Here is a 12,010-nt window from a genome sequence, read left to right as displayed (position 1 = left end):
GTCCACACAGCCAGTCCCCTGAGTGCTGACTCTGGCATCTGTGCCAGCTTCGTCCACAGGGCAGCGCTCACCACAGCCCCTCCCTGGTCTTCACACCCTGCTCATCTCCAAATTCAAGGCCCTTGTCTCAGCTCAGGCCAGAGCGCCTCTCACCGCTCTTCTCACGGGTCTCCCTGCTGCCGTCCTTCCCTCGTCCAGGGCAACCTGCACACTGGGACCAGCTCCATCTTTCTAACTAAGGTGGGGTCTAACCCCGTCACTTCCTGTGCCTACAACCACCAGCAGCTTCACTGGGGCTGGAGAGGAAAGTCTCTGTCATCAGCACAGTGTTGCGACTTTATCAGGCCTCATGTTCTTCTCCTGGTCTCATTTCCTATCATAACACCCCTGTTCACTCACCAGGTAACCACAGCTGTCACCATTAACCTGTCTGGTGCGGGCTTTGACAGACAGAGGTGTCAGCACTGAGACTGGGCCTGAAAGCAGGAATCTGAATAAAATACAGACTTCAGTGAACAGTCATGCATCAACATGTGTACGTTGATTGTAACAATTCTGGAACGAGAGGAGAAAGTAAAACTAAAGTTAAGATACACCTATTGCGTCGAAATGGGTGATTTCCATGAACAAAATGAACCCTAAAATAAGGAAAATACTAAGCAATGATCCATCCAGGACCTCATCTTCCCACTTATTCTCGTCACATTGCTGTGGAGTTCCCTCTCCTGGGACAGGGAAGGAAAGGGGACAAAGCAGTTTGGAAGTTCCCCTGAGATCGATCCCTACCCAGTGTCCTCATATCCTGCACCCAGGAAGTCTTGATTTTGATATGTCAGGTAGGGCTGGAAGCCACTGAGTTCCCTGGAAGCTGAGGTGCTGGACTGGGGCCAGAGAACAGATGCTGGGTCAGGAAAGCAACAGATTCCACATCACTGAGCCCTAACCCTAACCCCAAACCAAACACCTAACCTGTAAAACCTAAACACTAAACCCTTAGCCCTAAGCCTAAATCTAAACCTTAACATAAACGTAAAACCTTACAACCATAAACCATAACCAACAGCATAAACCGTAACCTAAACCCTCAACGTAATACTAAACTATCTCCAGAAACCACAAACTATGAACCATATCCATAAACCGTGACTATAAACTATAACCAAAAACACATAGCCATAAACCATCCATGTAATCCATAATCAATCTCATAAACCATATAACATACATGTAGCCATAAACAATACACATAAACCATAACCAAACTGTAACCCACAATCTTCACTTTAACCCCTGACTCAGCACCACACTGCCCCTCAGCCCCAACCCTAGCCCTGTGGGGACACTACTAGCCCCTAACCAGTCAAATCAGAAGTAGGTCACAAAGACAGAAGACACAGATCTATGTCCCTTATAGAGTTGTAGTGATGTTCTCTATGTGAAAGGAAGAACTGAAACTGTCTATGCACAGATGACAAGTCGCATCTTAAATACATAACTTCCAAAAGAATCAACAAAAAAATTATTATTACTGTAAAGTAATTCAACGTTGAATGACAAAATATCAATACACAGGAATCTGTTTTATTTGTATACGCTAGCAAGGAGTAATCTAAAAAAGAATTTAAGAACACAATTCCATTTTAAATCACATCAACGTTGATAAAATACTTAGGAATAGTGCAAGGCTTCTACACTGAAAATTACAAAACATAATGTCTTTGTTTGCTGAAAGAAATTAAAGGAAACTACCTACATAAACGTGAGGCCATCTCATGGTGATGGAAATTGTTAGGATGGCAACAGAACAGATGCGATGTAAGGATTCAGTGTCATTCCTGTGAAAAGGCCCCAAGGCCTTTGTGGAAAAACGTGCAAGCTGATCCTAATATTCACAGCAAATTTCCAGGGAAGAAAAGAGCCATAAGGATCTTCAAAAACAAAGTCAGGTTGGAGGCTCACCCTTCCCAAACGTAATTCGTAATTAGTACAAAGCCACAGTAAGGAAAACATGGTGACACTGGCATAGAGATATACATAGAGATCAATGGAATTGTATTGAGGACCCAGAAATAAACCCATCCGTCTAAATCAGTAGATTATTTTTTAACATACACATTAAATTTATCATTGTCATTTACAGCTTTAATTTATGAAACACAGAAATACGCTTTTTTTCTATTTTTTCTGTTCCTTTTTTTTTTTTTTTTTTTTTTTTTTGGTAAGGAGGGCGCAGCTCACAGTGGCCCATGTGGGGATTTAACCAGCAACCTCGGTGTTAGCAGCACCATGCTCTAACCAAGTGAGCTAACAGGCCACCCTCAGAAAGACATTTTTAAAGTGCTCTATGACCGGAATTTAAACGCTACAAATATTAGTTTTGTGAGTGTAATTTGTATAAATTACAATCCGATAGTTGGAGATTTCTTTTCAGTATGGTTACTATATGAATGAAATAAATGGCAAAAGGACTTAATGGCAATATTTTGTTATCTATGTATTATCAGATACTTTAGGACCTAAACCAAGATTCTGAGTGTTCAGACTTCTTTCATTGTGTTTTATATTTAAATACTTCCCTACCTGTATTCTGAGTCAAGTCACTTGATCAAAAGGTGTGACTTGGGATGGCATTTCGGTTCATACCAACACTTTTCCTATCTATACAGTTACCACCTTCAAGGAATTAACATCACAAAGCCAAAGTAATCTGCTGGGTCCCTTTTTCGAACACCGTGCAAAAAATTGTGGCAACACCTTGGAAAGTCAAACAGATACCCCCAAAAAGGGACAATCATGCACGGTCCTGTAAAGTATGTTAAGTTTTCCCCCATCTAAAAGTTAAGCTATAAAATATATGAACTACAGTTGACTTGGTTTCAGGAGAAGCACCTCTGAGGATTTACGTTAGTGTTCTCATCTTCAGGCATTACCAGGGAGTCTGTAGGCCACCATGCGATTTACTCTGGATAATGGCAGTGAGGCAGGAAGGCAGACGTGCTCACAATTGGTGATCAACTGTAGTCCTGACTCTTCCCATTTTTCAGGCACAACCTAATATTTGTATAAATCAGTAGATCAAATGAACAAGAAACTTCCAATAGTGGCAGGAATGTCACTGTAGCTGTGATCTGTCTGAACACAGAACGAATTTTATTTTGGAGAGCTTTCTGAGCCTTTTCTCTGAGTGTACTGTCATTTTTGGCAGTCTTGTTACAACCAATACCAATTATCATCTTTTAAGGACCTCACCACTTTCAATATTTGAGAGGACTGCCACCAGTTTCTGAACTGAACTCTTCTATAATGAAATTTTCAGTTGTTCCACCACATTATTTAGGTATTTCATGAGTTCAGGATGAGTAGTTACAGGCAAGGTGAGTCCATATTTCGGCATCGGAGTCAAGGTTTCAGGTGGATATATGCCACGCATGTTATATCCTAACATGTTGTTGATGTCAAATAAAAACTCAGCCACAGTTTTACCGCTCACATGCAGGGTGGTGGCTTACTGTGAGGAGAGCTGCAGGGCCATGTCCAGACCCACAGATGGGGCATGCCCACTCACAGAAGGTGACTGCAGGGCTCACAGCAGCTCCCCACCATGTATGTGCATTGATTTTTGATAAAGGGCAGACAACGTGACATTGGGTGAAGAAGGGTTTTCCAACAAATGGTGCTGGGCAAATGACCATCCAAATGAAGAGAAATGAAATTGGGTCCCAACCTCACACCACACACAAAACTTAAAATACATGAAGGGCTTAAATATAGGCAGTAAAAGTATAAACTTCAAACAAAACATGGAGATACATTTTCATGACCTTCGATTAGCCATGATTTCTTAGATGTGACACCACATACAACAAAAAAAGATAAATTGGACTTCCTCAAAATTAAAAACATACGTGCATCAAAATAAGCAATCCAGAAAGTGAAAAGACACCCCATAACATGGAATCAAATAGGTACACATTATATATCTGATAATAGTCTGTTATCCAGGAGACAAAGAACTTTTACAACTCAAGAACAAAGACAAACGACTAAAATTTTAAAATAGACTTGAATAGAACCTTCTCCAGATGAGACCTGCAAAGTGTCAACAAGCACAGTAAGATGTTCCACATCCTCAGTCCTGATGCAAATGCAAATGACAACCACATGTGATACCCCCTCACATAGTACCAGAAGGGCTATAATCCAGAAACTAAAACTAACAAACGACAGCAACAATGTAGAGAAATTAGAACCCTTAAACACTGAACGTGAAAAATTACAATGGTGTGGCTTCTGCATACAACACTTGGAAATTTCCACCCCACAAAAAAATGCCCATGTGGCTCCACAGACCCACTTCTAGAAATATACCACCAAAATTGAAAACAGTTGTTAAAGGTGGATACATGAATCCACAGAAGCGCTCTTCACAATAGCAGAGACTTAAACAATTCAAATGTCCATCTTAATCAGCAGTGGAAACTAAGTGACCAATCCTGCAGCTACACCAGGATTCTTTAGCTTGATGCAATTATGAACATATTTCATAACTTCTAGAAATATGTTTCCTCTTAGCACAAAAATTCTAACGTGGCAGAAGACATGTTTACTAATACACCCAAAAATATTTAGTTCATCTACAATAAATAGCAAAAAAGGTGATAAATCAATGTTCAGTACTTAGTGTTTCATTATTCTGCTACTTGGAAATGCTCTAGACATTCAATAATGATGCATCATTTAATCTATAGGATAAAACTTTATAATTTCCAATTACCAAAGACACCTGGAAAATCTTTTCCATGTATATATACAATGTAATTATCACTTAAAAGTTTACCTTTTATTTTAATTGTACCTATTTGATATAGTAGTTAAAGCTTTGAGATTTCAAAGTCAGTAATGACCAAAGCTATTTTCTTGACATATTTTTAACAGATAACTAATTTTTACAAACCCATTTAGAAAAAATTGTATTTTATGCTAATAATTTTCAAACACATGACTGTGTAATCAAACCAAACTAAAACAAGCTTTAATATCAAATATTTCACCAGATCATAAAGTATTTGGGTTAGTTTGTATTTTATTTCTTACTTTATATAAGTGTGGGGACAGAATCCCAGAGAACAGTTTCCAGGCTCTCGGCCTCATGTGGTAAGGTGCTGACTTGAGTAGTAGATGGCCGTCAGCTGTGGCTAGTTGACCATCAGCTGTTACCAGTGAGCCAATTAGCCACTGATATAACTGCCCCGGCTGCTCTGGTTGGTGAGTCAGTCAGTTGGCAGGCAGAGAAGCGGACGGCAGGTTGCAGGTCGTGTGACTCCAGCCTCCAATGAGACTACAGTGATACGACTTCGCTATCTATGGCTCCGTGGGTGTTCCTTTTTTTTTTTTTTTTTTTTTTTTTTTTTCAGAGTTCAGCTTTTTATTGAACATGTTACAAGAGGTTTAGTCAAAAAGACCAAAGCCCATGTCGTCATCAGACTCCTCAGATTCTTCTTTCTTTGCTTCCACTTTCTTCTCCTCAGCTGGCGCAGCAGTGGTGGAGGGGGCAGGACCTCCTGCTGGGGCAGCACCGGCTGCTGGGGCAGCTCCACCAGCCCCTACATTGCAGATGAGGCTCCCGATGTTGACATTGGCCAGAGCCTTTGCAAACAAGCCTGGCCAGAAAGGTTCAACATTTACACCGGCTGCTTTAATGAGGGCATTGATCTTATCCTCCGTGACTGTCACCTCATCGTCGTGCAGGATGAGGGCCGAGTAGATGCAGGCTAGCTCTGAGACGGAGGCCATGCTTCAGGCAAGTGCTGCCGGGCGCGGTGCTAGTCGCCGGATGAAGTGAGGGCCTCACCCCAACGCGGCCTTAGCTTCCTCGGAAGGACCGAGCACCTTACCGGCAGCTGAGGAAAGGCCGTGGGTGTTCCTTTTTGGCCTCACCATGTCCTGCGTTCTTATGTGGGGAGCGGGACAGGAGACCCCGCTGGCCGCCTCGCATTACAAATGGAGCAGCAAGCAGAGTGTGGTGTCTGCCCAAACTCTCTGGAAAGTACTAGAGCAGTTTATACGTATAAAAGCTTAGTTTAGCGAGCAGGGTATGGCACCGGCCAAAACTCTCCGAAGGATGGTGGACCAGTTTGTGAGAGCGAAAATGCAGTTGCGGGAAGCTCATGAGGAGCAGTGCCAGAGACGGGGAGCGCAGCCTGCCTGGGAGAGACGTGACCCCTCGGTGAATTGGTGGTCCTCTTGAGCCTCCAGATGGCATGCCACCCTGTTGGCCATAGCAAGCATTACTGGCTTTTTGATAGGCTGCTGCTATAGGCTCTAAGGGTTGCGGACATCTTACACCGAGGCTTCTACCCACTCAGACATCTGGCACTGCGAGCAAGATTCCAACCAGGTGCCAGACCAAGTGCCCCAGTTGGAGGCAATGGAAGCTCGGGTCCGCCTGTTAGAAGAGAGGCCCCACAGTGGAGACTCTGAGGCAGAGGGGGAGGAAGTAAGTGGAGATAATGTAGCTCCCAACCCACAAGCCCGGCCAATCTTGAAGCAAAAGATTTAGAGCAAGCAGCGCCCTCTCTTCTCCGCCACCTGAAGTTATGTGGCTGGGCAGTGAATGAGGAAAAGGTCCAAGGCTGTCGTGCGGGGTGTCCGGCGGGGCGGCCTGCGGGGTCTCAGCTCCCGCTCCCCACGTAAGAACGCAGGACATGGTGAGGCCAAAAAGGAGCACCCATGGAGCCATAGGTAGGGGAGTCACACCACTGTGGTCTCACTGGAGGCTGGGTTTACACGACGTGCGACCTGCTGTCCGCTTTGCTGCCAACCGACCAACTCTCCTTGACTCTCCTTACTCTCCTTCAGTCTCCTCCTTCACTCTCCTCGGCTCCCCTCCATAGCTGCGACAGTTATATCAGTGACCAATGGCTTAATGGCTACAGCTGACGGCCATCCACTATCTGAGCAAGCACCTCTCCACATGAGGCCGAGAGCCTGGAAACTGCTTTCTGGGGCTCTGTCCCCACAAAGGCCCTGGCTTATCCGTCAAGTTTTTGGGTGTTGTGTGGTTGGGTAAGACAAAGGTCATACCTGAAGCGATTATTGACAAAATACAAGCATTTCCCTGGCCGACCAAAGTCTCCCAACTGCAGATATATTTGGGTCTGCAAGGATATTGGCGGGCGTTTGTACCCCATTTAGCACAAATGGCGAGGCCCTTGTATAACATGATAAAAAAGGGGGCCTCATGAGATTGGACAGAGGCTTAAAGCAAGGCCTTCATTGCCACGAAATGGGCATTGCAGCAGGCACAGCCCCTACAAGTAGCAGACTCTGGCCGCCCATTTGAACTTGATGTTCACGTAACCCAAGAGGGGCATGGTTGGGGCCTCTGGCAACGGCAAGAGCGTCTCTGGTGGCCAAGGGGTTTTGGTCCTAATTATGGAAAGGAACGGAGGTCCTCTACTCTCTAATAGAGAAACAGCTGGCTGCTGTGTACACAGCCGTAGTGGCCACAGAAGCCATCACAGGAACGGCACGGGTGTTGGTTTGAACAACCTATCACATCCAGGGGTGGGTCTATACGTGGACTCAGGGACCCAAAATGGGGGTGGCACAGACCACCACCCTCGCCAAGTGGGGTGCCTACTTGGAGCAACGTAGCACCCTTAGCTCAAGCCCTTTGAGCACAGAGCTACAACAGGTCCTGGGTCCTGTGGAGCTTGTAGCCCAGGCTGAGCCAAGCACTCTGACTAGAGGGGAGGACTTGGAGCCCTCGCCCTACAAAGAAGGACAGTCCCCAGTACCTGAGGATGCCTGGTTTACAGATGGTTCTAGCCGAGGGGCTGCAGCCGTTTGGACGGCTATTGGTGTGCAGCCCAAAACAGACACCATTTGGTTTGATACTGGGATGGGCTAGAGTAGCCAGTGGGCTGAATTACGGGCTGTGTGGATGGTAATCAGCCATGAGCCTGGGCCCCTGGTTATTTGTACTGACAGCTGGGCGGTGTTCCGGGGCCTAACGTTGTGGCTCCCTACATGGAAACACCAAAACTGGTTGGTAGTACACCGTCCACTGTGGGGTCAAGCCATGTGGCAGGACCTCTGGGACCTAGGGCAGAGAAAGGAGGTGACTCTAATGCATGTCACAGGTCACTCCCCTTTATTGTCCCAGGTAATGATGAAGCAGATGCCCTAGCACGGGTCCGATGGTTAGAACGGGCCCCTGCCACTGATGTGGCCCATTGGCTGTACAGGAAATTGCAGCACGCTGGAAGCCGAACCATGTGGCAGGTGAGCAGACGCTGGGGTCTGCCTTTGAAATGGCAGGAGATAGCAGATGCCTGCTATGACTGTGCCGTCTGCGCCCAGGACAGTCCCCAAAGGCGGAGGCTCCCCTGGGAGACACAGCAGACAACGCCATGGAGGGTGCCCCTCACTCGCTGGCAAGTGGATTACATTGGACCCCTGCCTAAGGCCCGCAATGCGATGTATGCGTTCACAGCAGTGGACACTGCTACGGGGTTGATGTTTGCTTGGCCATGGCGGGCAGCAGCATGCAGTGGTTGCTCTTACACGGGTGTGCGCCCTCTATGGGCACCCCCAAGTCATTGAAAGTGACAGGGGTACCCATTTTACGGGACAAGAGGTGCAGCGCTGGGCTGCCAGGATGGACATGCAATGGTTGTTTCATACCCCGTATAACCCACAAGCAGCTGGCATGATTGAACGCTATAATGGCCTTTTGAAGCGAGGCCTCCAGGTGTCAAAACACCCTCCCACGATGCGTGACTGGGCCTTGCGTCTATGGGATGTCCTGAGAGTCCTGAATGAGAGACCATGGAAGGGAGGACCGGCACCAGTAGAAGCTCTGCTACATCGAACGGCCGCTCCCATTCAATTACAAGTCACCACCAGTGAGACTTTGTTAAAGCCAGGCCACGGCAGGAATGGAAACATTTTGCTGCCAGCACCCACATGCTTGAAAGCAGGGGAACGGCAGCAATGGACTTGGCCCTGGCAGGTCAAAGGCCCCCACTGTCGATGGTTGGGCCTGTTGGCCCCGTAGGGGGCTGGTTTGACTCATGATTTGCAAGTGACGCCAGGGGTGGTGGCTGAGTGGCCACCGCAAGTCACTGTAGTATATGGAGGTCCCGATACCGGGATGATTTTGCAGGGAACCTATGTGCTCTCACTATGGCCTATTATGGGGTCCCCTGTACTGTTACATGTTGAAACTACGCAAGGGTCCCCAAGCACTGCCATAAAAGTCTGGTACCACAAACCAGGAAAGGTGCCAGTGGCAGCGACCCTCCTTTTCCAGGACAAAAAGCTAGCGTGTATCCTCCCAGATGGAAGGGATTTGCCATTATTGGTTCCTAAAACTAGCATTTCTTTTCGTCCATAGGTATCAATAATCTAATGTGGCACAGGGACCCTCGAGGAAGACGCTTGTAGTGTAGATTATGAGGCGAGAATGTAGGGGTGGAGTGTGGGGACAGAGCCCCAGAAATCAGTTTCCAGGCTCTCAGCCTCACATGGAAAGGTGCGGCTCGGGTAGTAGATGGCCGTCAGCTGTGGCTAACTGACCATCAGCTGTAACCAGTTAGCCAAATAGCCACTGATATAACTGATCAGTCGAGTCGAGTCAGGAGTCGAGAGTGAGTCGGTCATTTGGCAGGCAGAAAAGCGGATGGCAGGTTTCAGGTCGTGTGACTCCAGCCTGCAGTGACACTATGGTGCCACCAGTGAGACTATAGTGGTATGACTTCCCTACCTATGGCTCCATGGGTGTTCCTTTTTGGCCTCACCATGTCCTGCGTTCTTATGTGCGGAGTGGAAGCAGAGACCCCACAGGCCTGCCTGCAGGACAAATGGAGAGCAAGCAGGGTCCTCCGCATGAAAATAAGCATTTAATTTGTTCAAGCCAATCAAATATCACAAACTGGTAACACCGTGCGGAGCTACAAAACGTCTTACCACACACAAACACAAACTGGTTTCACACAGAGACCACAAATTAACAGAGTTAGTAACAACTATAGAGAACACACACAAGATGTTTTACCAAGAAAACAGCTGGTTGTCACAAGAGTTCTATAACACAATGTAAATTTATAAGTTTTCCCCATTCCAAAGACCCATCGTCTTGATGTGGACAGTGAGGACTAAATAGTGAGACACCAAGCAGCCTCTTGACAGCTCAGGCCAGGAAGCCAGAGGCCCCTCCACACCGAGTGCAGAGGAAGCAGCCCTCCCAGAGCCAAAGGGTCACCCCCAAAGACAGTCAGAGAAAGCACAGACCTTCATCACATAGGCAGTAGGGATGGTGGGGTGGACAGAGTGTCTCAGGTCTCCCACAAAATGTGAGGCACCTCCAGCCCCAAACCCACTAATCTGTGGCCCCGAGCAGGTGCTACTAGACCGGGATCTGACCAGCACTAAAGGGTAAGGAAGGCTGGGGGGACAGATGCCCCTTATGGGCAGAGGCCCCTCAGAACACAGTCCCCTGGGAGCTGGCACAGCCAGGCAGAGGTGCACTGGGAACCCCAGCTTATCTCACTGGCCACCAGGTGCAATGGAGTAAGTTCACCTGGCTGATGGTGGGGACCAGAGAGGATTAGCTTCCTTGGTCACAAAGTGTGGTGCGGGGCGGCCTTCAGGGCCTCTGGTCCCACTCCCCACATAAGAACGCAGGACATGGTGAGGACAAAAAGGAACACCCACGGAGCCATAGGTAGGAGAGTGTCACGAGGGTACCCTACTCGCTGAGCCATTTGTCGTGCAGGGTCTCAGCTCCCACTCCCCGCCCAAGAACGCAGGACACGGTAGGGCCAAAAAGGAACACCCATGGAGCCATAAGTAGGGGAGTCAAACCAATATATTCTCACTGGCGGCTGGGCTGGAGACACAGGAAGCAGGATCTACATAATCTGCCTAACAGCAGTCCGCGCTTGCCAGCCACCATCTTCTTGCTAGCCCCCATTCCCTTCTGCTAGTGTAGCCACAGCCGTTATATTAGTGGCCAATGGCCTACGGGTTACAGCTGACGGCCAACTAGCCACAGCTGCTGGCCATCTGATCACAGTTAATGGCCATTTACTACCCGAGCCAGCACCCTTCTATGTGAGGCCGAGAGCCTGGAAACTGTTTTTTTGGGGTTTTGTCCCCACACTCCACCCCTACAGGGTCTCGCCTCACAATCTACGCGACAAGTGTCTTCTGCGAGGGGCCCTGTGCAAGGAGCCTGGAGGTGAATGCACTATCCTGAACACAGCCAGGCTCTCTGGGCACAGCCAGGGTTTCTCAGGGCACCACCCCAGTACTTCTGGGCACAGCCAGACATCCTGGGCTTCTTAGGGTACCACCTGTCTCCCCGGGCACAGCCCGAGTTTCTCAGGGCACCACCACAGTACTTCTGGGCACAGCCAGACTTCATGGACACAGCCAGGGCCTCTCAGGGCACTGCCACTCTCTCTGGGCACAGCCAGACTTCCTGGACACTGCCAGGGCTCTCAGGGCACTGCCACTCTCTCTGGACACAGCCAGACTTCCTGGACACAGCCAGGGCCTCTCTGGGCACTGCCACTCTCTCTGGATACAGCCAGACTTCCTGGACACAGCCAGGGCCTCTCTGGGCACTGCCACTCTCTCTCTGGGCCTCTCGGGGTACTGTGCTGGAACAACAGCGGCTCACATCAAGGTGCTTACATATTATCAATGGCGGCCAGTCAAGACACAAAAGCAAACATCAAACCAGTCCCACTACATGGTGGTATGTTCCCAAACAGTCAAGCGTCCATTAAATTAGGGATGGAAGGCAATTCCTCATAGTCCATAGTCATTCGCCAGGGCTGTCCTGGGGGTGAGGGATGACCTTGACCTCACCCTCGTCTCCCATGGAGGACTCAGCAAGCGTTTCCTCCTGGGACAAGTCCCGCATCCAGGCTGAGTCAGCAAGCAGTTCCCAGCCCACAGGGCCGCAACAACCTTCGCTTTCTCCGCTTTCTCCGGCCTC

At 48.2% G+C, this 12,010-nt stretch overlaps 1 protein-coding gene across 1 annotated transcript; it reads right to left on the bottom strand.

Annotated features, from left to right (window-relative positions):
• Positions 1–5,408: 5,408 nt before the first annotated feature.
• LOC308507366 (large ribosomal subunit protein P1) lies at positions 5,409–5,904 on the bottom strand. Its single transcript, XM_081072219.1, has one exon. It carries the CDS (start codon positions 5,791–5,793, stop codon positions 5,449–5,451), a length of 345 nt encoding a protein of 114 aa, XP_080928345.1. The 5' UTR covers positions 5,794–5,904; the 3' UTR covers positions 5,409–5,448.
• Between the last annotated feature and the right edge of the window lie 6,106 nt (positions 5,905–12,010).

This window comes from Rhinolophus hipposideros (assembly GCF_964194185.1).
Source record: "Rhinolophus hipposideros genome assembly, chromosome: 14".
In the NCBI taxonomy this organism is placed as follows: Eukaryota; Metazoa; Chordata; class Mammalia; order Chiroptera; family Rhinolophidae; genus Rhinolophus; species Rhinolophus hipposideros.
Note: the sequence above shows the minus strand (reverse complement) of the source record. Positions and strands in the feature narration are given on the sequence as shown.